The sequence below is a fragment of the Stegastes partitus genome, unplaced genomic scaffold, assembly GCF_000690725.1.
Source record: "Stegastes partitus isolate 25-593 unplaced genomic scaffold, Stegastes_partitus-1.0.2 Scaffold775, whole genome shotgun sequence".
NCBI classification, from domain to species: Eukaryota; Metazoa; Chordata; class Actinopteri; family Pomacentridae; genus Stegastes; species Stegastes partitus.
Genome location: NW_007578506.1, coordinates 142,937 through 170,935, shown reverse-complemented (window position 1 = coordinate 170,935; position 27,999 = coordinate 142,937). Strand labels below are relative to the sequence as shown.

General features: G+C 42.5%; 1 protein-coding gene across 2 annotated transcripts in view; it reads left to right on the top strand.

Moving 5' to 3' along the window:
* LOC103364740 (multiple C2 and transmembrane domain-containing protein 2-like) overlaps positions 1–27,141 on the top strand; it is a 32,342-nt gene extending 5,201 nt beyond the window's left edge. The window contains exons 5-23 of one of the 2 annotated variants that reach the window (XM_008291968.1): positions 851–993; positions 1,104–1,180; positions 1,285–1,396; positions 1,503–1,526; positions 3,877–4,053; positions 4,769–4,899; positions 5,006–5,192; positions 5,404–5,497; positions 5,593–5,695; positions 5,780–5,882; positions 5,991–6,092; positions 6,213–6,287; positions 6,581–6,700; positions 16,563–16,682; positions 17,794–17,835; positions 22,535–22,644; positions 22,754–22,863; positions 24,003–24,100; positions 26,274–27,141. In XM_008291968.1, coding sequence (XP_008290190.1) covers positions 851–993; positions 1,104–1,180; positions 1,285–1,396; positions 1,503–1,526; positions 3,877–4,053; positions 4,769–4,899; positions 5,006–5,192; positions 5,404–5,497; positions 5,593–5,695; positions 5,780–5,882; positions 5,991–6,092; positions 6,213–6,287; positions 6,581–6,700; positions 16,563–16,682; positions 17,794–17,835; positions 22,535–22,644; positions 22,754–22,863; positions 24,003–24,100; positions 26,274–26,333 — 1,988 coding nt within the window. In that variant the 3' untranslated portion in view covers positions 26,334–27,141. Of the gene's footprint in view, positions 1–850; positions 994–1,103; positions 1,181–1,284; positions 1,397–1,502; positions 1,527–3,876; positions 4,054–4,768; positions 4,900–5,005; positions 5,193–5,403; positions 5,498–5,592; positions 5,696–5,779; positions 5,883–5,990; positions 6,093–6,212; positions 6,288–6,580; positions 6,701–12,359; positions 13,347–16,562; positions 16,683–17,793; positions 17,836–22,534; positions 22,645–22,753; positions 22,864–24,002; positions 24,101–26,273 lie in introns of those variants that run through there. The other variant, XM_008291970.1, reaches the window with a different exon arrangement.
* The last annotated feature ends 858 nt before the right edge of the window (positions 27,142–27,999 follow it).

Here is a 27,999-nt window from a genome sequence, read left to right as displayed (position 1 = left end):
CATTACATATTCTGAAAAGACCCACACCACCAGCCCCCACTCCTTGGTTTTTTGTTCTCCCCTTTTTTCCCATTAATTTCCATCGTCACCATTCTCAGTCATGCCAGAGCTTTTCTCCTTGCTAGCTGCCACATTCTCCTCCTGTCAAGTTGCCTGGAGGTTTCCCTGTCACAGGCTGGCAGGGTGGAGCTGCTGTGGGTCCTGCCTGCCTTTGCGAGATGTTCATTTGGAGTGGGGAGCTGACAGGCCTGACAGCCCATCCCCACAGGGCCTTTGTCATGTGATTCAAGCCTCCCTGCAGGCTCTCTCAAGCACCCCTTTATTCCCCTATACAAATGAAGGCATGGGGCTGGCTTTCATTTTTTGGCCAATCTGCATGCAATTGCAGAAACAAAGAAGTCCCATACCCCCACCCTACTCACAGACAGACTTTCTTAACAGGCTTGGGAGATTAACACTGGTTGCTTCTAGATTTTGGTTTCTGGTTGCCTCATGCTGGCGAGTGTTTCTACTCCTTGACAATTAAACAGCTACATTCCTCTGTTTTTGCCATGTGTGGGGCGCACCTCCTCCCTACATATTTCAGTCTCTCACACCACCAGCATGGGGGAAGGGTGTGTATGCGTGTGTGTTAATGTCTGTTTTCATACACGGTGTACATTTTTATAGTGACAGTATGCTCGACAAGACATAAACATAGTTTGCATTAAATAATTCCCGTCCGCCAGAGGTTGTTATGAAATCATATTTTATTCAGTGTTTGTGTGTTAATGTTACACGTAAGGTGGTTACAACTTGTCTTACACAACATCACCTTGCTGGTTTGCTTTGTTCTGTCTTTTAATTGTAGGCACCAGCGATCCTTATGTGAAGTTCAAACTTGAAGGGAAACAGTTCTACAAAAGCAAAGTGGTGTATAAAAACTTGAATCCACGGTGGAACGAGTCCTTCTCTCATCCCCTTCGAGACAGAGAGCATGTTGTGGACGTTCGGGTAGGCATTGTTTTTGGTTGGAAATTGGGTGCATTATCTTACAAGAGGGGTCAGAACCCATGGTTTCAGTTTATGCAAGATGTGATGAGATGTTTGCAAAAATGTCGCAGGTCTATGATAAAAATCGGACCGCTGATGACTTCATGGGTTCCAGCTCGATTTCTCTGAAAAATCTTGAATTGTACAAGTGAGTAATAAATTTTTGTTACATTTTTGGGACTAGATCATCTTTCAGATACTAATAAGTGATCCTCAGTTTTAATCTTCCTGCCTTTTTCTATTTCTTCATAGAACCTATGAAATGGAGTTGCGTCTTGATGATCCAAAAAGTAAAGAAGACGACATGGGAGTAATTATTGTTGAAGTCTGCTTAATGTTTAGAGATGCCACAATCAAGAAGAATGTAAGAATATTTTTAATATTATAAGTTTGTGTGTAGATGAAATTGTTTGTTCCTTATTTTTGCCTAAATCTTTGTACTGATTCCCACAATTCTTTTCTATTCACAGAGATGGCCACAAAGAAAGAATAAGGTATGGATCCTAATATCACATTTACTTTTAAACGTGATTTTCCTAATTTTATCCAGAACGTCATTCCTGTTCTTGCATTCAGCTTTTCTCATTTACTCAGTGATGCTTACGATTAGCCGGATCTAAAGCACTAGGGGGCAGTAGCTCACTGTACTATGCTGCAACAAAGAATGAGGCGTATGCTCAGGACTCAAGCTTTTGTGTGTAACCTTGTTTTCAGCACATCCTATTTCTTTTGTGGTTTTATAGTTAACCTTTTTAGCAATGCATATTAGTTTCAGTGGTATCATTATGTGTGATAAAAGTATGGTACAATATCACATTTTGATCAAAACCCAAAATCATAATATTGACTGAGAATGCTGTCATAAAAGAGCCCTTAGATGAGTATTATATAGCAGTATTTGGTTTTGTTGTAAACAAAGTTCCATCTCTCCTCAAGTGGTTTTCAATATATTGCAGCTGTAATTAGATTCAGAGTGAAATAGGAGGGTTGCTGTTTGGGACTCACACGGCAGCGAGTGGGTTTATATTCACACCTATGTTGTCACTACATCTGCCACTGTTCAGTCTCTTGATGGTCCAGTAGACAATCTCAATTTGAAATTAGATGACAAAGGAATGAATGCCATTTTCATACACAGTGTAGGTTATCCACTACAGATGGTTAAAGATACTCAAAGGGAGATGGAAATGTGTGGTGGGACTCTGCACAATGTTCTGCTGCCTAAATCACAGTGCTAATTTAACAATGTAACAATGCCATTTTTTTCCCCATTTCATTTTTGACAAACGTACAATATCTTATTGCATTTAACACCTATCCTGGAAGTGCTGAATACCCAGCTCTTACAGCTCTACTCCCCCTCTGTCAGAACATCGTTTTCTCCCTCTGTGTTACCACCACAGAGACAGGGAATGGCAAGTGCCTAAGTAAAACTCTGCTGTGTGATAGTGTTTCAAACAGGAGGGGGCGTATGGGAGAAGCGGAAGGGGGGCTCTGCTGTTCGAGGCATGTTGCCAGTGTGGGATGCCTAAGATCGGCAAGGCTGATAATTCCCAGGCATAGCGGGCAATAACCCAGATGTTAGGATGTAATATCACAGCTGTGGATGGACAGTGCTGAGGTACCAGCCAAATGGACCTGGGTCTGAGCTCATCATGCTTGTCCCCATGCTGTCCCACCATATGGAAGCAATCGCACAGCCCTTTTAGGACCAGGAATAGATTCTCTTTAGGGGCCACTTACAGTTAAGTGGAATTGTTTTATTGGCCGCTGAGATAGAAATGTGTCCAAGATAAACACTTGGGATGACTTGGCTGAGGCCTGTTTTATATCGCTCCTCCACTCCCTCTGTTCCTCTTCTTTTGAAGGGGCTGATATTTATAGGGCTGTGCCTGTGGTATTCCATGTTAATTCAGGTCCCAGAGATGTGCTTTGATCCCCTCCGGATTGGGTGGCAATGTGGGTTGTGACCCTGTAGTGATGAGGAGGGGCCGGAGTGGCAGGGGAGTTGCAGTGGGGCCGTTTGAAGCAGCGTCGCCGGGGCAGCCGAAGGAGCTGGGCAATCAAAGAGGCTAGAGCAGATTACGCTCCTGCTCTTTAATTACAGTCAGCCCTACACAACCTCTGTGCTGTTTGTTTTTACAGCCCTGGCCTATCACCGCACGGCCTCACGGGAACTCTAACATGGAAACATATCAAGGCCTCTCTCTCCCTCTCTCTCCCTCACTCCCTCTGTGACACACGGCAGGAGAAGTGGATTATTTGCTGGGCTTGTCCGTTAATTTCGAAAGAGTTCTCGAAAGCACAATATTTTGGTTAGTTTAATGGCTTCGCTTAAATAGAAAGGATTTGTTATTTTGCTGGTTAAATTAAAGCGGGTGAATTTGCCAACATGCAGTAAACTCTGATGCTGGCCATACATACTGCATGTATGCATAATTTGCTGATGAGAGAGCTGTGTGGTTTGCATCATTACTCACTGCTGCCTGCTGTCTCTGGTGCAGTATGCCAAGTGTCCTGCCTCCCCACACTCAGTCTGGGAGCCAGTGATGAGTGGGACTGTCACAGCCAGGGACATCTGGCTGCTCGCTGACGTCCCTCTCTTCCTCTCTTTCCAGGAGCCTCCATGGTGTGGCTTGCCTGTCAGTAGAGATGTGCTAATGTGCTCCAACAGAGATGCACTGTATAGTACAAACCTTTGTCCTACTTTTATGCTTTCTGTGAACATGATGAGGTGCAAGGCTGAGGCAGGAGCAGGTAACAGGAGAGGAGCTCACTAAGCTTCCACGCACAGTGCTTTAAAAAATATGACTGTAACTGTCAGTGTACATCTTTGCCCTGCAGCAGAACCAGGCCACACCGTCTCCGCGCCCAGCAGAGACACAGAAGAATCAGCTGAAGAACCAGATGTGGACCGGGGTGCTCGGTATCACCTTGGTGGAGGGACAGGACCTGCCGCAGTACGGTCAGGGTGACATTTACGTCCGCTTTCGCCTCGGTGATCAGAAGTACAAGAGCAAGGTTGGAGCTGTTTTTTTTTTTTTTTTAAAGTCTTTTTCTTTTCGCACTTCTCCAATACTCCCTTTTCTAATGCTCCTCTGTCTGTTTAATGTCTGCTCTTTATACTTTAACTTTCTTCCTAGCCCTTATCTCTTACTTCCTCGCTTCTCTCTCCCAGCAGGTGCCTGTCAGTGACTCACCTCCACCTTGGCTCACTGGGCCATGGCAGAGGCAGCTCATTAGACTGGGCAAGGCTGCCACTCACTTCTCACTGTGCTTCGGGTGCTGGGCTTCATTGCCTTCATTTGCATACCCAGCATGCCCTGTTCATCTACCTGTACTTGTTGGCCTCCCCCCTGATGATTCTATGGTGCACTTGTCTTGTGTTGTCGTGTCATTTCTTTGTAAACCTCTCTGCTTTCCTCTCTGCTTGTTTGTTTGTTGAACAAAGCTGATTCTAATTGGAAGCTGTCAGTGTTTACAATCCCAGAGTGGCTACTGAGGTGTACACATACAAGCACACACAAATAGATACACATACACACAACACACCTCTCTTTCTCCTCTCCTGCCTCGTTCTGGTTGGACTGAATGAAGACTTAATCCACCTGTCATGCAGGAGCTGCTCAGTCTGATAATGCATTAAACCTGACATTGCGTCAAAGTGCTTGTGCTTGTGTGTGTGTGTGTTTCCACGTTACTGTATGTGCTGAATCTGTGTCTTTACTGCCCTTAGAACCTTTGCATTCAGGCGAATCCCCAGTGGAGAGAGCAGTTTGACTTCAATCAGTTTGAAGATAACCAGGAACCTCTGCAGGTGGAGTTGTTCTCAAAGAGAGGAAGGAAGGGTGAAGAATCATGGGGAATGTGAGTATTTCCTGGTTGGTAGTGTTAATTTTGCTTTTATCGGCTCCTCCACAGAACAAATTATTCTTATTTATTTCAATGGAGTGATTTTCTTTTTGCGTTTCAGGTTTGAGGTCGACCTGTCGAGACTCCCACTTAATGAGAGACAGTTCTACACTCATGTGCTGGACCCGGGAAAAGGCAAACTGGTGTTTTTGGTCACTTTGAGACCCTGCTGGGGAGTCTCCATCTCTGACATCGAAACAGCTCCCTTGACGAAGCCAGATGAGAGGGACATGGTGGTGGAGAAGTTTGTATGTGTTTGTTTTTTATGTTTAATGAACCTTATGTTGACTTATTTAGTAAGAAACTGAGATATGTCATGGATTTTTTGAATTTCAGATGGACCTGTTTTCAAAATAATATAATAATTTGTACATATTGTGTAACTGTATGTGTTACATTTATTCGCCATGTCTAAAGGTCTTTGGAATAAAATGCTTTTCATCATATTTGTTTTTTTAGAGCTTAAGAAACTCTCACAAGTGTGTGGGAGACGTTGGCTTCCTTCAGGTCAATGTTATGAAAGCAAATGATCTTCCTGCAACAGATCTCAATGGTAAGCTGTAACAGATATTCATTTTTGTTTTTGCTATTCTCGTCCTCGTGGTCTTTTCTCAATGTTAAGTAATAACCCGCCTTTGTCATTTGCAGGAAAAAGCAACCCCTTATGTGTTGTCGAGCTCGGGAACTGTAAACTTCAAACTCACACAGTCTACAAGACGGTCAATCCGGAGTGGAACAAAGCCTTTACATTGTAAGTAGGACACCTGGAAAATCTGTCCTATTTAAGGTTGAATTATTTTTACGTGAATGACATTTGTGTAACTCTTATTTTCAGCCCAATTAAGGACATTCATGATGTAGTCGAGTTGACTGTCCTTGATGAAAATGGAGACAAAGCCTCAAACGTTTTGGGGAAAGTGGCCATTCCTCTCCTGACTGTAAGTTTGTTTATTTTGTCAACGTCTTTACTCATAACGTCTGATAAACCCACAATAAATCACTTGTAAAGTACAATCATATATATGTTGTGTTTTGTATTTTTAAAGGTTCAGAATGGGCAGCCGATATGTCTGTTCTTGAAGAAAGAAGACTTGGGAAGTACATCTAAAGGCACCATCACACTGGTGCTGGAGGTTATCTATAACAAAGTAAAGATCAAACACAATCTGGTCAAGTTTCTTATAATGATGACAAAACTTTGTATCATACATTGTGAACTCAAAGTGTAGTTAAACAGGAGTATTATTTTTCTTCTTTCTTTGCCCCAGGTCAGAGCTGGTATCAGAACCTTCCAACCAAAGGAGACAAAATTAACGGAGGAAAACCTGAAGTTCTCCAAAAAGGTTTTTTTTATTTTTTTTTATTGATGTTTACCACAGAATTTAGCAGATTGAACAAAAAAAAGCTTGCCAGAAGGTTTTTTCTTACATCCCTCTAATAAACTGACCACAACAAATCCACACACGGTCATAGTTAAGATCAGTCATAATCAAAGTAATTAGTTTAATTGGCTTTAACGTCATACGTAGCAACTAAGGGATTGTAAAGCTGGTTCAACCTCATTGCAAAGTCATAAACATTATGTCCAGTATCAAATGATACAAACTAGTGTTTTGTTCCAATTATTTCCCATTAGGTTCTTGCCCGGAATATATATCGGGTTCGAAAAATCAGCACAGCAGTTCTGTACACGTTACAGTACATTAAAAGCTGTTTTCAGTGGGAGAGCACGCAACGGAGTCTAATAGCCTTTCTGGTAAGTCATTGCCTCACGTTAATGAACTCTCTTTAAGCCTTGGGGCGAACAAGTTTTGTCCCATTTCATTGCAGCCCAGTTTTAACTCTTTCATTTTATGTGAATTAGATGTTGAGGAGAATCTTTGGTTTAGCCATTTTCTCCCCCTGCAAGTCTTTTTCCCATGAAAAACAATGGCTGCCTTCTGTTTTTATCCCATTCGTATGTGATGGATGTGATTTATCCTTTAAATCAAACCCCACTTGGCTTTCCTTCAGTTCTGATGACATTAGAGTGTATTTGAAGGGGTGGGGTTTGAGCGTTTGTACATCTGACTTCTTAGCAAAGCCTCCTAACCCAGGGGATGGTGTAAGGAGGATCACAGTCTCAGCTTCCTTGGGTGGAGCAGTGACAGTCTGCCTCTGAGATTTGAACCTTGTTTAAATGTCTCTGTTTAGCTGTTTTTAATGAGGGTATGTGATCTTAGGTCCTAAGCTTAAATAATCTTAAAGCACCCAGTGAATCCCCTGCAGTACAGCACATGTAATGTCATGATTAAGAGTGTACACTTGCCATGAAAGCCCTGCCAGCGCTGTGTCAGGGTGAGGAAGCGGTCACAGACAGGGTGTGTGAAGAACTCTCCTTTCACCGCCTTTCTTCTGTCTACTCTGTCTCAGGATGACATGCAATTCATACCTGGTGTATTCTATAAGCCCTTCTCACTGATCCTGAGGTGCAAATCCCCCCAGGCAATGGCCAGGCTCAGTGTATCACAGCCTTTAGAACAGCACAGCATACAGACAGACAGGCGGACACAGACAGGAAGACAGAGAACAATGCAGGCAATTGTATAAGGATAGAGTGGGAGGCAGGCTACTATCTGGGAAAGAAAGTTGGAGCAAAGAAAGAGGAAGACAGTTCACTAAGAGTGCGGGCAGATAGCGAGAGACTTGGAGGCAGACGGGCAGGCATGGATATGGGCAGGAGAGCAGGAGGATAGGCAGGCTGACAGGTGACAGGTCAGCGGGATGGAGCCATCTTCTTCCACCTATAATTAGATCCTCCGCAGGCGATGGGAGTATGCGGTGGTACACTCTAATCTTTCATTTCCACTTCTACTCCACCTGCTGTTTAGGAGTGCAGCACACAAATACAGATTTTAGAATGAAGGAAAAAGACATACACTTACTACTCATCATGGTGACTGTTGTGTGCGGCGTCCCAGTTTTTTTTTTTTTTTTCTTGTTTGTTTTGTCAGTTGTACGTTCCCTGTCAGTAACGATGGCAGTTGTTATATTTCCTTTTATTTAAGATAACTGGTCTGTTTTTAGGCCAAAACCAACACACTGGTTGATATGTTTATCCGCACACAGTAACAGAGCAGTCAGAGTGCACCTTTGTCTGTGACGAGGTGCGCTTCAAATAGTCTAAATGTCGAAGGTGCACGGTGAGAATTGCCCAAACAGAGCGAATCTGGCACTGTTATTCATCACCCACTCATCAGCAGACTGAAAGTTCAGAGAGTGAAAAGTTCTTTTTTTCAATGATTCATTATATTCTCAACAAGTATCAAGCACAATGAAACATGCAAATCACATGTAAATACTGCAACAGGAAACACTCTGAATTTCCGTTAGCGCCTGACAGCCAGCGAGGGCACCGGCGAGGTCTTGACTGACTGTCGTTACAAGCCTAGTGCCGTGCCAGTATCCACACTCGTGCCCCTGCCCACTCCGAGGGCGTCCACCGTACAGTCACTTCTCCTCCTCCAAGTCATCATTTCCAATTAAGTTAGTGTTTGGAGCTTTCTAAAGCAGCATGCCACCATGTGCTTTAATGAAAGCAGCTCCCACTCCTATCTTTATATCTTTAGGCAGTGGTAATAAGGTAACTGATTCAGACATTGACAGATGGCCTCTGCTTGCCTCTCAGATGTGCATAATTATACCACTAGTGTCTGCTCTTTTCCACAGTGGCAGGCAGCGCAGGGCTTCTCAGGGTATGCCAGTAGGAAACACTGCAGTGGTGGGTCTAGCTTTAATATACATTACAATACATTATTTATCATGCAGGCAGACCAGTCCTACCCTTTTACACTATATACATCCTGTAATGCATTACCACTGCTGTGGTTTTTACTGGGACTGCGGGATGCTCACGTAGTGCTTTACCAGGAATACTTAGCCATTATATCACTCAGTCCCACAGGCCAATTTTCTGACCTCCACACAGCATGCAGTCTACATTGCTATCCTGTTTATGTAGATTCATGTATGCATTATAAAGTGCTTGTTGGTGTGTGGTATGTAAGGTATTCAAATTTTGCATGAGGGATCACTGCTCTGGTTCATGTTAAGCGGGTGAAAAAGAAAAAAAATCTGTTGGTTTTCTATATATCAACATGATTCCCACATGAGTGGCAATCAGAAAGCTGCACGTTGGCTTTTTTGGTTTCACCAAGTGTTGTTTGTGTGTGTGTGAGAAAACTCCTGTAAGAAAAGGAAGAGTTCCAGTGTTGTTGCTGTTTGTGAGTGCCGGAGGTTACTTGTTTTGATTGTGCAAACTCATCAGCAGAGTGCATACTGTTTGAAGTTGCCTTCAATTTTCCACCATTGGGTTGCAGTTTTAAAATAGTCTCTCTAATTAGGTATGTATGTATGTATAAAAAAAAACAAGGAGAAGGAAAAATGCATTTAAACAAAGTTCTGGCAAATCCTCATAAACATTTTCATCAGTGAATGGAAATACAAACAAGAAATTTGGATTTTTTTTTCCCCTCTTCTTGTTTATGCTACAGTAATGAGCTGAGGATCTGCGCTTTTCAAGAGTTTGACAACAGCATGTTCCTTTCTCTGAGAGAGAGAAAAATGTGACAGCTAAAATCTTCATAAAATAACTGCCTTTAGATGTGCTTTTCACTAAGACTGAGCGAGATGAATGTGCTATACATCAGCAGTGACTGCAGAGGGGTCACACAGAGTTCTTCGCTGCACACAAGAATACCACCTGTAGATGGAGCTACAGCACTGCAAGAAACGTGAATGGAGGCGCTAAAGAGATCAGATCAGTTACTTTTCCCAACAGGAGCCATTCGTGGGAACAACTTGGAGTGAAATTCTCCATTCTGTGCATTAGACCAAGAGACACAAGTTTCTTCCACTAAAAAAAAAAAAAAGAAAAAAGAAAAAAAAAGATGAAGAAAAAAGCTAAATGAGCATGTATTAGCGAGCCAAATTAATCTGTTTCAGAAGTTTAAAGTTGAGAACAATTTTGATTTAGATGAAATGGATGAAAGGTAAAAAAAAGAAAAAGGATCATTTACACTTGAAAGCTGATTTTGAGCTTTGCTGTCATTAGACAGCTTTAAGTATTTAAGTAGAATTAATATTTTAACATATGAGGTACCTCATCTGTCAGGAGTTGGACTAGAAAGAAACCTGTATACCTTATGTGAGTATTTGAACCATTTTCTTTTTGACACTGCCAGGTAGCAACTGCTTTAGACATCATTTGACAGCCTGTGAAATGCTGATTGCCTCACATCACACACTGTAAAGATGGCATTTGATGAATGTTTGATGCGGTGCAGCTGTAAACACACTTGGCAGCTGCAACGGGTGCTTTTTGGGGGCTGATAGAATCATCGTCCCCCCAGATGAGGGCAGGACAGGGTCAGATCTGGCTCCAGAGGTCTCGGGAGACCACCTGTGTAGAGCCACAGCAGTCAGCGCCATTAACCAGAACACCAGCCCGGCCAAGATCAAGGCCATAATCAGAGTTGTCATAATTGTTCTTGTTAACACTGTCCCTGAAAATGAGATGCTTTGTGAGTCTTGGATCTGCTCTTTTGTGGTTTACTGCATTGCAGTGTGGCCGAGCTTTTTGTGAGAACAGCAAGAGGACTGTGCACGCCTGTGAATTGTCTCCTTGTTCCTGCTTTGCATCTGTTTTCTCTCTGTTTGAAAAAGTTGGAGGTCTTAAAGGAGTGGGTTTCTTCGGTCTCATGGGGGTTACACTCTCCATCTCCATGGCTGTGGGAGTTCTCACGGACCGCAGTGGGAATGTGTCTAGTAGGAAAAAAAAAAAACGATAGCAGTGAAGGCGATGTGTGTATTCATGGTTTTTAAGTCTGAGATCTATTAATTATTAAATGATAGTCTGTGACTACTCGCAAACAGCTCAGCAGTGCCTCCTGATTTAACACAGTATTATTATTTAGCTGCCCTCAGATGGTTGCGTGTCAGTTGACAGCTCTTGAGGCTGGCTGAATGCAATGTGTAACCTTGGAACATGTCACCTTATTATTGGGATTTATAAGCTTTCTCTGCTAATATTCGCTTCGTTACTGCTGTGAAATTGTTCCGATTTTTTTTTCTTTTTTTTTTATGTTTTAGGACATTCAAAGCTGAGAACCATTTGATTCACTTTCTACCAAATCCTTTTTAATTCATTATTATTTCGCGTTATGAAACAACATAAATTAACTTTTAAGTGTTTATAAGTAGAGGTGTCGACACCGGTGGAAGCAGTGTTTTATCTTTGCATCTGTTGTACCTTGTTGTTTCGTATTATGCATGTTTTCAGCCTAGTTGAAGTATGCTCCGCGTTTGACCCCTTTGTGTGTGCCGTATCATAATGACTGCCTTTAACATACTCACCACCTTCCTACTCACAGAGGACACCTCTCTCCGTGCAGCTGAGGCGGCGACCTGTCCACCCCTGTGTGTGGCTGTTTCAAGGCTGGTCTTGGCCCCGACGCATTAACGTGTGTGAGCTGAGCTGACAGGGAGAGAGGAGTCCGTGCCACTCCCCCCCCCCCCACTACTCCGCCGCCCCTCCACCTCCTCAGGGGAAAAGGCTCGCATGGCAGATCTGTCACCCAGGAGGTCGCTCAGTGTTAACGCTCCCGACACGGATTAAACACTAGTGGCCAGTGCCGGAGTGCGGGGTCAGTGTAGCCACCACTGACAGGCACCACAGGGCCCCCGCTGACTGCCCCGCTCCAGCCTCGCACTGGCGCTACTCTGGCCCTGGCATGTGTCAGACAGGCAGGGAGACAACGGCCAGAGCTGGCCCTGTGAGCAAATGCTAATGCTTTTCCTCACACAGCTGCTCTTCCCTGAGTGCTTTGATAAAGAGCTATCACTACTGCACGGTACTGTGCAGGCGTGCTTACAAGCTGTGTCATTTGCGTATCATTTTGCTACCGCTAACCTTTTGTTTACAACTTTGAAAAATTAGCAAACAACAATTTCCCATGAATTAGACGACATACCACTAGCGTTGTGGTCTATTGTAAGTTTTAATTTCACCCATGGAATGTATTTTTTATGCTTGTATTTAGCTTTAAAGTCATGAGTGAAAAATAGGCTTTTGTTACATTTTAAATTGAATTCACATAAAGCTAACTAATAATAACAATTGTAAACTAAATAGAAACCTGATCACTAAATTCTAGTAACTTGGATTCAGTGTATACTATCAGTATATCCTTACTGGATTTAAAAATTTAAATATTAATTGTATCACACTACAACTGCTGAAGAGGGACAAGAGATTTCCCATTTTATTGCTCTCCTATCCGAATGTAGCGTCTCCCTTTTACCCCCTCTTCCTCTCTCTGGCTTTCTCTCTCTCCCTCTCTCTCTCTCTCTCTCTCCCTCTCTCTCTCTCTCCCCAGTCGATAAGACTTGAGCTGAGCGTATGTGAAATATTTATTCAGCGTTAGCTCAGAGCACTGTGGCTGCCCACACACTCTACCTGCCCCGAAGAGAAATCTTATCTGTGCTTCCTCTGCCTCCGACACCCCCTGAAAGCCTGTCCCCATACTGGCCCGAGCTCAACAAAAATTACGTGTCTCATTGCTCTGCATTTACAGCTACTTTAAAGCCTGCCACTCCTGTCCCCAACATAAGCCCTCTCATCCAGCCTCTGTTTAAGCTTAAAACAAAACAAACAAAAAAAAAGGACCTGCACGAGTTGAGCTGCTGCTTGCGCCTTTGATTCATATTTTTTTTAAATTTATTTTTTATTCACACTAAGGAAGTAATTCAGATTAATTTTACTGCCCTTGATTCACCCAGCAAAAGAGCATCTCCGTCAGAGTGAAGACTATTTAAGTTTTTCAAGAGATTCCTATTAATTTATTTTTATTAAATAGTCATGATTTAATTTTAATGCCTTTATATTAGTGTTTCCCATATTTTGCACATACAGTGATTCTGTCCCCCCTTTTTTTGCCTCTCACACATACGCACACATGCAGCGCACAACCGCACGCAATAAGACACAAACCCTGCAGCCTATAGTCAGTCTTAAACTCTTTCAGTATATGTTCACGTAATCTGGCATCCGTCCACAGCCCCCATGACTGACCCTCATAATGCTGGCTGGCGCTCTTCTCGCTTTGTTTAGCTTTCCAAGTGGAGTGCAACTGAAGAGAAGTAGTGAAGATAGAGCCAAGATTAAATCTTCCGTGTTTTTGGTTGGTACATAGTTTAAAAATAAGGGTATTTTTGAAATGCACCACATGAAAAAAAAAAAACCGCATTTGTTTTTTTTTTTTTAGAAACAGTAACGATATTGTATGGCTCGTGTACTGTGATATTACTCTAATTTGCCTCATCAACAGTATTATTTTTGTTACACTAATGTGATGCCTATATTTATAGCGCTTGCTGTCTGCTGTAGTATATAAGGAGAATCTTTTGGCAGCCTCGCAGTCTGACAGTATGTCTGCCAGTCAGTGGTTTAGGTTGGTAGATTGGGCCACCCCCTGTTAATCAATTTACAGAATGGTAGAAACTTTTATAGAAGGTGTCTTTGTCCCTTTGTTCCTGCTGCGATCCCTTCTCCCTCTCCTGGGAGAGTGTGGGTGGTGGGAGCTGCCATGCTTGCTCAGCTTTAAGTTATTTTATTCACACTTTTAATCGCTGAGTGCTTTATTATTAGGTGCTGGATTCTGCTGGCCAGGGGATCTGCATGAGAAGGCGCAGAATGCATTTAGTGGAATCATATTAATGGCACTATAAAACAAATCTGTCAGGCTGTTCTTAACCCTCCTGGCAGAATTGCTCTGCCCAGGGTTGCCCCCTTCTCCAAGCGCTTACAGGTGGCTAAGGAGAGTGCATCTCCATCATGTACTCCACCGTGTGCTAATAGTTTTATTAATTCATTCTTTTTTTTCCTCCCTAGGCACCCTGTGCATAATCATACAGACATTTTTCAGCTAAATGGTGTTTGTCAAGGGAGGTTTCCTACATTAGAGACACTCCTCCCAGACATACATACCAACACTTGTTCAATTACAAGTCGCTTGTTATCCAATTCTGCTGTGTGTAACCAAAATGCCCAGGTATATCATTAATTATTACCTCCCCAGGTTTTGTTTGGTGCTTCTTGTCCTTTTTGGTTCAATAAATGCCCATTTTACCACTTGTGCAACATATTAGCATTGCTGTGTTGGAGAAGTTCAAGGTTTTACTTGACGTGTGTAATTTGTTGACAGATGAAAAAAAAAAATGCCGTCGGACCCCCGAAATGAAGCCCGTCTTTGGTGGCAATTAAAAAGTGGATTATTTTTTAGACGAATTTACACTTGCTTCTAAAAGGCTGCACTTTGTCCAACGTGTCCTTTAATCACTCAGCTGCTTGCTAATAAAACATAAACCACTTAGTGGGGGAATTAGTTCTGTCTCCATTTCACAGAAACTCTGTAGAATTTGAAGAGACAAGGGGATGGTATGGTCCTGCCGCTGCTCATTACTGTGGGATATCTGACGGCAAAGTCTCAGTCTGTGCACCTGAGTGAAGGAATCTGAGAGGTTTTCCCAGATGTTTCTCTCCATCGTTTTTATTAGTGTTAAAAAAGCATGTAAATCCTGAACACATGGGTTGACATACCATGAGGGAGGAATTGAGAAGATATTTCTGACAGTTTTGGTTTATACCCTCATTTAAGCACTCAGTTTAGACACAAGGCATTGTATTTCTGTAGGCTTTTATCTTGTCCACTGAGCCAGAACGCGGTGAGCAGAAATTTGCATTAGTGGGCGATTATGAATACCTGTGACAGATTCTCTCTGCTGGCTCCCTGGGCGGAAATGAATTGGCTCCCTCTGTTGACTTGCACAGGAAGACAGAGACCAAGCAATTAGACTTTAGTGGTTAATGTAGCAGCTTTTGCAGGGAGGGCAAGGAGGTTCAACATTCCTGCTGGGCTCATGTCAGTTTCCAGGCACATTCCCCCCCTTTTTCTTTTTCTTTTTTTACGAGAATACTGGGAATATGACAAGCTACCTGTCCACCAGCCAGCAGAATTCCTCTGGGGTGAGGGGAGCGTCGCTTTAGAATTGCCTCATGGGAACTGAGGTGACAACACATGACGTAAGTTATTCATAACAGAGAGGAGATGTACTGCAGCTATCTCTGCGCATCATGCATATTCATTGTTTACCTTTTTTTATCCCTCACCAGCTCTAGTTTGTTGGTATATACGAACGCGCTTTTATAAAAATAACAGTAACATATTGTTCATATTGTTCGTTTCCTTGCATCTTGGTCTTCCCACTGTGTTCCTGCATGATGCTTTGGCTCAGCCGCCCCTTCCCAGGTCCTATTGAGGGATAATAAGCGGTACAGTGGTGAAGCCTAGGGCACTTGGGCCACAGTGTTGTCTGCATTACTCATGGTACACGTTTCCCTGGTGGCTGTTTGAACCTAGGCCTGGTGTGGCACTAGGTAGACTGGCCCCCTGAGCAACATGCACAGGCTCCGCATGGTTGCTATGACAGGAGCAGTCTGCTGTTTACAGGCCTGCTATTGAGGCCTGAAGGCCTCAGTGGTTCACATCCTGTCTCGGGCTTAACTCGAACATATTGTTCGTACTCTAAGTAGCCTCCAGCTTTTTGAGCCTAGACTGCACAGTGCTACCATCGTGTGGGTTCAGCACAGCAGCTATAGTGTGCACTTTGAAATTAACTTTGTTAAAAGAGAAAAAAACTTTGCAAGAAAGCAGAAAGGATGGAACTGATGCAAAGAATACATTCATTATGGAAAATGTATATAAAATACGAGACAATGTACATTGTGCAACGAGACTGTGTTAAATAAAAGTGGACCATATGTTGGTGTGTTGGCACTTATTCACACTATAATAGATTTTAAGCTTCCGCTTGCTGTAGGGGACATTTTTATTTCATCCCTGTCAACCTGCTGGTGTGATCCTCCTCACACATTCCTGATAATTTCAGTTGGAGACAGACTCATTAGGCTGTCACTAAATGGGTTTAAATGCAGTCGTCCAATTAGTGCTCTGCTGTGAAATGCAGTGGGTGTTGTGCAACGTGCTTAGCACCACTCCTTTACAGAATTATGAGGGATTACTCATTCAGTGTGATCCATCTTATTTCTACCAGGGGTCTTGGCTTTTCTCAGTATCATCGCCACGGAGGGGGTAAATGTTGCAAATGCTTCTCCAGTTGCCATATGTGCTTCGTCAGTGAGCGTTGCTGCCTCCGAATCTAAGAGGATTTGATGTGCTAGTTAAAAGACAGCATATCATGCCTATCCATGTCATACTTACTGTTCAGCAGTAAGGCACTCTGCCAGCACAGTGTTATTGGTGTATATACTGCAAATAGGATTTCAAGATATTAAAAGTTGAATGTCTATTACTTTCAAACCGAAAGGACTAAAATCTGTTGCCATTGGCTGCAAATCTGAGAGGCTTTACAGTACTGTAGTGCTCTTCATGAGATTTAGGACGTGGTTAAATCCATTATATATTTTGTTTTGGGAACAGGTTTGCAGAGATTTGAAAGCTGGGTGAGGGTGCTGCTGTGTGATGTGCTTTGCGTTATGCTGTCGTGTCCTGTCTCCTCAGATCTTCATTGTGACAGTGTGGCACTGGGAGCTCTTCATGCTACCCCTCTTCCTGCTGCTGCTCATCGGCTGGAACTACTTCCAGCTTACTACAGGAAGGGCCAGCTCCAACCAGGACCTGGTGAGTGACGACGACTCCTTACTCTTCAGTATTTATCCATACAGATCTGCAGCTACGTGCTTTTTTTTTTACACTGCAAAATTATTGTAAATGGCAACCTAACTCTGATTAAATAAAATCCTTTTGGTACACACTTGACAAATTAAAGCTTTATAATCATAATAATTAAATAAATAATAACTGCTTTCACACTTCCACGTGTACTGTGTAATACAAAAGCTTTTCTATAAAATGCACCTCGTACTAGAATCAGTTGTGGCAGCATTCCACACGGCTTATCGCTGGCTCGACTAGTTTCTACACCGTGTCCAAGTACCCAATAAAATATCAAGCAGTAAGAAGCCACTCAAATCAAATCACTGTAAATGTATGTATAGCTTATGGTCTTGTTGATATCGTCTCAGCGCAACTGCACTATAGTTCTTTCTACAACATAACACCATCTCCTCTCTATCTAGTGTTATGGAAATTATGCTTGCCCTACACATGCCTGTGAAGGTTAATGCTGTTCACACTTCTGACTGCCCCCCAATTTCACTGTGTTGTAAGCCTTCTTTCTGGCCAGCCAGGGGCCAGGCCTTCTCACGCACCCTCCCCAAAGCAAAATCTGTGGCCCAGTCATTGTGTTTATGGCTGCTGGCTAAGATGCCGTCCCTGGGCAATGTTAAAGCCTGGGCTCACCCTCATATCCAGAGTGGAGACACTGTCACCCCTCTGTGACCCTCTGGCCAGCAATGACACAGCTCTGTACCCAGGCAATGTCACAGTGTGCACCACAGTGGGGTCAGGGATGACTTGATATAAAGTGATCTAGGCAACAACATCCAAATTAAATGTGTTTTTTCTTTCCTCTTTCTGTTTTTCTGTGTGCTTATGTTGTGGAGAAAAGAGATTGCTTTGGTGTGACAGTGCTCTTGTGAGGAAGGCCCTTTTTCACCTCTCCTTTTGTGTGAGGTCACCCCTGTGATGCAGTCTCTATGGAAACAAGCCTCTCCCAATAGGGGTGAATGTACTCAAAGAAAATTTCATTACTAGGTGTTTGTTAAAAATGCTCCAGTGCCCACATGTCCCATTCGTTGGAAATCACCCTCTACCCTTTATTTTCTCTTAGGTGAACATGACCATGGGTGACGACGAAGAGGAAGACGAGAAGGTATTTTATCTTGTCTCTTTCTAACATTTTAAGGGATAATATGTTGTGGTAGAACATTACCACTTTTCAGTTTTCGATATAAATATATATTTTGAAACACACTGCTTTAATATTTCACAGTGATGTTACTCAGCGGCTTGTGTAAAAATCCTTTTCGGACCCCAACTAATATTTCATTCTGAATAACCAAGGTTAAACCAAACACACAGCAATGCCTGCATGCTTGTGGTGAGTACAGACCTGGTTCAGCAAATAGCTGTGATTCTTATACAAATGAACCAAAGTAAAAAGCCACGCGGGTTTCTAGTCAGTATTTTAGCATAGTCACACTGACAGTTAATTCTCAGAAGCTCTTTTCTAACTAAGAATAGAAATATTTTCATGCATTTCAAATGAGGGCAACATCTATGAAACAGTTGTAGCATGTAGCTCTTTGTTCTGCTCCTCTGGGTGTTCAGTGTCACTCTGCGATGCACTCCGCTGAGATACTGCAGCCCTTTGAAAATCTATAAATCAAATTTAAACAGCATCGTCAATTAGATTCGGAACAGCGGTCGAGGATAAAATCAGCGGGTTTTTCTCGTATCATCATCGTCTAAATGCGATAGTTACATTGAGAATAACCTTTTACTGCTAGAACAAATGAACAAAGTGCAGTAACGCAGCAGCAAACTTATACTCTGCCCCAAAGGTTATCAGTCATTTTCACTTGTTTCGTTTTGTGAGAAATCATAAATGATGGTGTTTATTATTGCATCTCTCCAGTGTGTCTTGAAAAACAAAACAGCAGGAAATCTTTAAGTAGCCTGAAAATTTTACTTCCCACAGCACATAATATTCAATTATACTCATCCCACTGTTTTCCGTAAAGAAGGAAAAGTTAACAGGGATGTGTATTATTGCTTTATGGCAATGAAGTGTGGAACTAACGCAAAGCCTCCAAGCGATGACCCTTGTGCTGCATGTCTAGGCCCAGGATTCATATCCATAATGCGCTCAATATATTCTGTTGTGATGACCAGGGGCTACAAAAAAGCCAGCTTCTTTTAAAAACACAGGCACATCCACCAAATCCTGTCTGAGAGGATGGGCTAATTCACAGATGAAACTCGCATGATATGTCTGCACACACAAAGTGGGAAAACGCACTTTCTATCATTGCTACGAACAGGCAAACTGGTGCTTGGACAAACAGCAGTGACACAGAAAATTCAGTGTTTCATGAATATTAAATTGGACAGGATTACCTTAATGCACTGAGTTTAATACCCCTGCTTCACAGAATGAATATTGCATTTTTCTTTACCTTGAAACTTCAATAAATAATAAAAGAATGTTTACTTTTTTTTAAGTTTAAGAAATGGCACTGTCTTTGGTTTATGATTCTCTCTATATGCCACGTGTTTGCAAACTCAGCCCTCGCCTCTTAAAGCTTTTTGAAAGGTTTTCCATGAGCCTTCTAAGCCCTTTCACACTCAGAGGAAATGAAATATCTCCTTTCATTTACTAATTAAGCAGTCACCCATGTTTGTTTTAAGCTGTCAGCTTTAATTTAAAGTGGCTTATTTGAAAGTCTTGTTATGGTCTTGCTGTCACTTGAATGTGATATCATGCAGTTAGATCAAGCAGTGTAGCTTTACACACCCTATCAAAGTCTTCTTTAAAAATATTTGGGGTTAAAGAGTGATCAGTGTTAAATTTGATGACTTCAAAGCCTATGCTTTTTTTTTCCCCTAGTCTCTCCTCTAACATGTGAATGAAGGCTTTTCCCTCTGAGAAGGTTATGATTACCACTCAAATATGTTTTTATCCCCCCTTTTTCCCCCTTGAGGAAGGAAATATGTAAACCTCAGACAGAGCAGCAAGAATGTGAAGGCATGACGTTAAAGAGAGACGAAAGGCAAGGCAGTGTTACAACAGGATAATACAGAACAGATTCTCTGCCTGTGAACAAATCTGTCCTCAGGGAAGGAGACAGCTTACAAATTATGTGTGGGCAAAGTGACTTCCCTTTGGCCTTAGGTATCAATTGAGCAGATAGACAATATTTAATCATAACATAAAGAAACAGAGAGGCAAAACAAGTCCATAGATCTCCAACAGAAATGAACAGGGAAGATGAAACAGCCCTTTCATTGCCCCCCGGCTGGCAGTGCTGGTCCGGGGTTGACTTGCTCACAGAGCCCAGCCCAGGGGAGTTGGGGGGAGGGTGAGGAGGTGGTTGTGGGGGTGCTAGACTGGGCTGCGGGGTTACTCCATCTCTCACCCAACAGTCCACAGTCACCGCTGGGTCTCCTTGAGCACACCAGTCAGACAGACTGCCCATGTCATGATCTGTGGCATGCATTATGAGAGATACCGCACATGAACTCAACAATACTTTAAAGCCTCATCCCGGCAAATTGTTTGTTAGCTTATTTTAGCTCCATCTGACATAAATTGCCAGGAACACAGGTGTTTTTCATTTAGACAGACTCCGTATCCTTGTCAAAAAAGTCACTAGAAAAATATTCAGACTGAGAATTCAAATTTGGCACCGTTTATTCTAATTAAAATTATGCTAAATGAGCTTTTTTCCAGCCTTTGATAACGCCGCACGTCTGTGAGAGTATGTTTACCTTTGTGCAGGAGATCAAATTGGTTCTCCATTACCACACCTTAAAAGGAAGCTTTTACAATTTTATCTGAAATGAGAATATGATTTCACACAGGTTTTCTACTCAGTAGACATTTAGGACTCATTTAGTCCATCCCCAGTTTGCCCATCCTTTTCCATTTAAGAAGCAGATCTTTTATTTATTTTTGTTTTTTCTGCACTCATGAACATACTGAAAAGAAAGATGAACAAAGACTATCATCACATGATTAATGTAGGAAGGACTTCAGTTTTGGTCGCTAAGGAGATGGAGGATTTCAGGAATCTTAAAGCAGATGAATAATGATAATCATGAGAGCTCTGCCTCTTGATGCATACTTCAGAGTACATCTATTTGTCTGTTTTTCCTTTTAGAAATGAAAGCCAATATGGTTTCTCTTTTCTTCCTGCTGGAGCTGTATTTCAAGCTAGATTTACCGTGCATGCGTATCCATTGCAGTTAAATAATGCTTCATATCTCATAATACAATTTGAATTCCAAATCATGTAATTGGGTCGCTTAAACAAGTTTAAACGGAAATATGAAAAGGAATGCCTACTGTAGCTGATGTGGCTCCGTATCAAATGAGCTATCATTTCATGATGTGTGGCGCTCTGGATCCATCAGGAGCTTACCGACACAGATTGCAATGGCTTTTAGCAGACTCTTACAGTGTTCCCCTGCTTTCAAAATAAACTTTGGATAAAGAGCTCAATTAACACCTGATGTGGAGTAAAGGACACACATGAAGGTTTGCTCAGTCACATGCTTGCAGTGGAGTGCAGCACGATGATGCATAAACACAGATAGTCCTCTTTCCCCATGATGAGACCAGAAGATGTTAATCTCAAAGAAAGCATATTTGTGATACTTTTTCCTTTTTTGGACAGTGCTGAGCCTTCAGTGTCTGTCCAGATCCGAGCCCAGTGGGGGAGGCTCTGCTAGTGTGGGAATTGCTCTCTTCCTGCGCCTTTCGTGGAGGAGAGTGGGCCCAGCAGTGGGGAGTCTCTCTGTGCTGGCAGACAGTGTGTTCCCAGGGGCTGCCTCATGAAGCTCTGATAAAGGCATTCTGTCTGGGCCCTGTCAATGCACACAGGCTGCGGCTTCAGCTGACTTGTAACACAAACATATAGACATCCTCAAGCCTCCTGTTAGGGTCCATTAGAGCGCCCTCCCCCCAACACTCTCATCCCCCCTCCTCCTCCTCTCCTTCTCACTCTTCCTCTCCCACCCTTCTCTCTGTCATCATTCCTGTCATTATTGCCTCCTTTTGATGTGAGGCTTCTCAGCCCTCTTTAGCTTGTGTTACTTGTGTTATCTCTAGTCACTCCTCTGCCCTGGAAGGCTTCACAGTTGTCATTATTTCCCAGCTTGATGCGATCATATTTATTTAATTCTGAGACAAACACTCTAACCCTCTGATGTACTGACTTATTGCTTTGCCAGGCTCATTAGAATCTCAGTGCATTTAAAGCACATAATATTTTATGATGATTGCGATGAGAGTCTTGCATTTAAAAAAAAAAAAAAAAAAGCGAGCAAGTACATATCCAACTGGTGTTCTAAGCAGGCTGAAGTGTTTTTTTTTTCTAATGCAGAGGGAATGTTAGGATAGGTTAGAAAGCCAGGCCCGGCAGATTTGTTAAAACATGTTGAATCTCGTCCTGTGCAGGCTGCTGGAATGGAATCTCTCCGAAGTTGCGAGGCCCCTGCACTTCTTGTCTAGGTCGTCTAGTCTGCCTGATTGCAGATGGCCATTTTGTGTACTTTTCATCTACCGGAGAGTCTTGATTGTGCTGCACTTGTGCAACAGCTCTATTGTGTGTGGTGGACAAAAGCTGAAATCTCTCAGCCATCCACATAACAGCTTCTGAGCACCGAGTCTGTCTCATCTTCAAAAGCATAGTCTGAAGATGTACAGTGTTTGCTCATTACGGGCCATTCAATAGATAAATCACACATAATAGCACAGCAGAGATAAACTGGTCTTTGTCTACCCCTGCCCAACAATTGACATACACTGTACCTCATCAGTGTCTGTGCATTTTTTTGTTCCGTTTTAGGAATCCGGAAAAAAGGGTTTGATGGACAAGATACATATGGTGCAGGAAGTAGTGCTGGCTGTCCAGAACGTTTTGGAGGAACTCGCCAACATTGGAGAGCGAACCAAGAAGTAATTGGACTATTTTATTTTTAACCTGCAAAATATTTTTATTTAATTTTGTATGTATTTAATTTGAATACATATATTTTAATTGAGCTTCACTTTAATTATTTTACAGCATTTTCAACTGGTCTGTCCCATTCTTGTCATGCTTGTCGTGTTTGGTGATGTTCGTGTCAGCAGCCTTGTTATATTTCATCCCACTGCGATACATTGTGCTGATATGGGGTAAGATCTGCACGCAATAACACAATTTAATTCACAAAAGTGCTAATGAAAAGTCGCGTGTTGGGTGAAAAGCAAAACCTATCAAACTCCCACTATGTGTTTCTTTCCTGGTAGTGCTATGACCAAAAAACATCCTCACAAATCGCATGAAAATCAATGCCTATATCACTGTTGCAAAACACATCTCTTATTCAATATTCCTAACTGCAAATCCATGATTTAATGAAGTACAGTAATTTAAGAACTCTGCCATCTCTACACCTCTGCAAATGCACAGAGATCAGACAGCTGCAGAGGTTCGCTCTGCCCAGTGTGGGCTGATGTAGCAGAGCCCAGCAGAGGCATGACCGAGGGTTTGTGTGAAAACAAAGCAGAGGTAGAGTAGCAAGCTGTATATAATACATGATGTCCTTGGGCAGTCTGTAGGCTCCTGGTCTAGCCTCTCATTATCTGCTGTAGTCATACAGAATAGACCGTCATCTCAGTGGTCAGGGAGATATGCTGCCCTTAACAGGCTCTCCTCCTCCAGCTGTAAGCCCACAACCACTGTACTTCCACACTGCCTTCAACACAATCAATACCAAAAAACCACCATATCAAACAAAAAACACACAGTCTGAGACACTCCTCTGCCTCCCCAGTTAACCCCCATCTCTGTGGTTGCAAGGCAAGCCTTTCAAGTTGCTTGCACATATTTAAGTCCTTAGGTTCTTTGTCTGCATGCTGAGGTACAGGCAGTACCGAGGTGTGAATATAATGGTCCCATTACAAGACCCCAGAGATATTATTTTTTTTTCCTCTCTGGTATGCAGCTATGTGCAAAGTAAATATAGATGTTCAAGAAATGACCAGATTGAAGCAAACAAAAGTGAGAAAAAGTTGAATGTGTGCTTGTTGTTCAAATTAAAGTAACACATTGATCAAGCATTGCTTCCACCTAACTTGTCTCCACTTTGTTCAACTGACTTAAATGTATTTTGGCTTAAAGGGATCAACTGGATCAGCGTCGTGTATATAGAGCTGTTACTGAAACACTGGTGGGAGGTCTACACTGGGGTTACACAACTTTTTATTATTGTTATAAAACTATACTGGTTGCTGTGACACCTTTATTTATTAATGTGTGCTTGTTTTCACAGGTGTTAACAAATTTACCAAGAAGCTGCGCAACCCATATACTATTGACAATAATGAAATACTGGATTTCCTCAAGAGGGTGCCTTCTGATGTTCAAAAGGTAAGGGTCCAATTTTACATACAGATAGGGAGGGAATTCCCTGTAGATGTCTGCATTATTTGCTGTACCAGAATTCCCAAGTGTTGCAGAAATATATCCTCTGGCTTTGTTTGATTATTAATGGACTCTCGCCTTTAAAGCAGCCCTGGCCCAATTATTCCTCAGTGCAACACCATGTAGTCGCTGTAGCGCCTGAATGAGGAGACGCTCAGATCCGTCCTCTGGCGTACTGCTCCAGCTTTGTCTGTTATTAGCAATTTTTGCGTGCTTGATTGAGGCGCTGTGACATTAAAGTTGGTGATTGACTGAGTGCCGGCAGGAGGACTCCTGACGTCTCTGGCTGTTGTGTCAGCACAGAAACTCTGATGTGGCCTCAGTCACTTCAGGGTGGTGGAGTCAATTAATGTAGTCGCGAGCCCCAGTCGTCTTGCTGGGTGCCATATGTGATTACATATTAGCCATGGCTGATATGTCATTTGCATTTACATCACAGAGCTGAGAAGAGCTGTCAGGGCGTTATAAGTGGCGCCGGGCGCTCGCCGTTCTCTCGCTGAGAATTTTTTGCTTAGCCAGGAAATGAAGTGCCACACAATGCCTTCATCTCGCAGGTAACTCACCAGACAGAATTCAGCAAGAAAACCCTGACAGTCTGGATCTGGCAAGACACTCTCACCCCAGTCTGTTTCTCAGCTGCACCCTTGATGTCCTCCTGCAGCAAGCCATTGCTGACTTCTCTGTGATGTTGGAGGGAGCCTGTGTTGTTTGAGATTTGGCTGACTGAGTTGGCAAAACAAGGTGGTGAATACATTTTGATTCAGAATCCTTTGTATGTCTTCTTCCCCATTGGGATACAATGTTTGAGCTTTGAAAATGACTCACTTTAAAATCCCGTGGAAACAATACTTTTTAGCCTGGTTTAAAAGAGGAAGTACATCTTGAAAATAGCTCCAATCATAAAAAAAACAAAACACCCTTAAGATTCATCATAAGTACGTTTCATTATGTACTGTGAAAAATAACCTTAACATCATATACACAGGAGACCCAAAACAATAGACCACATATTTTGTTTTTGTTGACTTAGAACTTCAATCCTCAGATAGGTGTGGACACAAAACACCACAAAGGCTGAAAATTGACTCCTGTCTTTCTTGCAAATGTGACTTGGCAATTAGTGCCTGTGCACATCTACAAAGTCTGCCTCAAACGGGGACTTCTGACAACACTGTGTCTGTCTTGAAATAAGAAGCATCTGTCAGTTCTGAGGACAGTTTCATGTTCTGATGCAGGAGGCAGTCACTTTGTTCCCACATTCCATCTCCCATTCTAATAATGGAGACCAGCTAATTAGCATAGAGTTCTTACCTTTATTCAACAGATTCACCGTATTGTTTGAGCTCAGCAAGCAGGCTTCAAAAGCAAGTTTTCAAATTCCAACTCTTCTTTTCAGTTTACCCTATGATCAGTCTTCTTTGGATTATGATGGCAATTTTGGTGGTAATTTTGAAACGAAAAAAACAATTTAATATAATTTTTTGTGTCAAAGTGAACATGATTCTACAACATAAGCCTGCATTCATTTTCTACGCGTGTTTGAACGTACAGGAATTCCTGAAAAAAAAGGAAAATTTGAAACATGGGTAAATCTTTCTTGAGCTGAATTCTACATATGTAACCTGCAGAAAAATAACAAGGTTGGAAGTTCAAACATCACATTACAGGTCTTGTTTTAGCCTGAAGAAATCGAAGTCGCACCAAGGGTTTGTAAAGTCAAGAGGAGAGTTACACGTCAACTGATGTTGGTAACTTCTCAACTTAAACAACACTAAACACTAACAAAGTTTTCTTCGGGGGACAGAACTTATAGTGAGTGATTATACTGTTTGCAACTCCCTCACTGGCCTGGCAGGTCATCTCAACAGTTGATGTCTGTTTCTAATATTGTGATTCTGGTGCAGAATGAGGGGGGCGTACACTGGTACAGAACCCTTGACTCCTCAAATCCTTCCTCCCTGTGATTAATCCCCTCTGCTCCTGTGTTTAAAAAATGATTCATTACAGGCGAGCCCGCCTCGCTTTCCCCTGCACCAGCTCTCCTCAGGGGAGCCATTACCGTGCGCTCCACTGAGCTCGGATTACCTGCCTCTGACCAAACTCCTGTTTGTTTTTACAGGTGCAGTACAGTGCGCTGAGAGCGCCCACCAGCCAGAGCCAGCCGCGGAGGAAAAAGTAAGCTCCATAGACACGCTGGATGAAAGGCTGGTCTCTTTTTAAATGTGGTACGATGCAGTCCACCTGACAACAATGCTCCGGTGCCAGCAGAGCCCATGACCCTGTGCACCCCACCACACCACCCTAAGTCTGCCCCCTGCTGCTGAGGGGCAGCCAGCCACTCTCTGGCTTGTGTGTTTGCCACCCCCCTGACAGGGGCTGTGAACTGCAGCGGCTAGGAGGGCAGCACATGGCGCTGTCAATCACAAGCTTGGAGGTAAAGAAAAGAGAGCATTGCAGGGCTCAGCCTTCATCTTTGGATATAATTTAGAAAAGGAATGAAAAGCGTCGGGTTTGGCTTTCCTAAGACCTTCCCTGTTTTACTTTTTTTTTTACTTTAGTGAAACTGAGAAATTTGCCTTAAGGTAAAAATAATACGAGCTTAACAAACCTCCACAATATACTTCTTTATCAGTGTGTTAATTTACTTAAAGGTCAAGAGGTTGTGTATATTTTTAAATAATCAAGCAGAACTAATGTCTTTTGCTGCACATTTAATATGTTAGGACAGAGTATGGAGTTTCACTGTTTTTTTGTGCAGTGGATTTGCTGTATATATAACAATGCTGTCAGCTTCCTTCATTTTATCTCAGCAAGAAAAAATCTATTTATGTACTTATGTGTATTATTTCCAGCTGCCTTTTCTTGAGTGAAGTTTCTGCATTCGGTGTATGTTAGATTTAAAGTTTTTATTTCTGCTCAGTATCATGTCTGCATCACCGAATGGAGAATTTGTAAGAATCCTGAATAAAGAATCTTGATCAGTTTGAGTTCTTGTTTTTTGCCTGCGTTTTTTCAATAACTGCACTCTAGTGAGGATGGATTACACCACTTCTTTACTTGAATACACAGTAAACACATCTGATTACACAACACAGCCATTGAAACAGAGCTCACACACCGGCCACCGCTGCGCCTTGGTTACTGAGCTCACATCAAAGCTGTGTGGCTCCAGTGTGCTTCCTAATGCATTGCTTTGTTGCCTTCTCACAATAACAGGGTCCAGATGAGAGAGAAAGAGCTCATCTCACAGAGAGTACTCTCTCCATCCTCAGCACTTAGTGCTTTATATTTCCACTAAAATCACCTGGTCTATCTAATGGTTACACACACACGTACTCTGTTTTTCCATCTGTCTTCCTGCAACAGTTTTTCCAAGTGGAGGGATGGAGTGTATCATCTATCAGTGTTCCCATACATGCAAAGAATAATCAATTAATGACACCTTTTGCTATTTTGCAGAACAGTTAGGCCTCATTATACTATTCTCGTAAATGTACTACAGTGTGAAAAAAAGAAAGTCCTTCAAGATATTTACAGTACGTACTGCACAGTATATGAGCTGGTGTACATAAGTGGCACTTAAACCTTTACCGAGCTTGCACGTGTTTGCATGGAAACATTTCTTTTTTTCATCCTTTACCTGTGTGCGTCTTTCTGTTAGTAGACAAATGGCAAGTACTCTTCTTTTTTTTTTTTTTTCTAATATATATACTTATAATTGAAGTTGAGCTGAACTGAGAAATAGACCCCAGCAATGGGAGTTTGTTCCAACTGATTGGGGGACTGAGCATCGCGGCCGGGTGCCCCCCTCCCTCCTCAGGAGTAGCACGCTGGTGAAAGAGCAT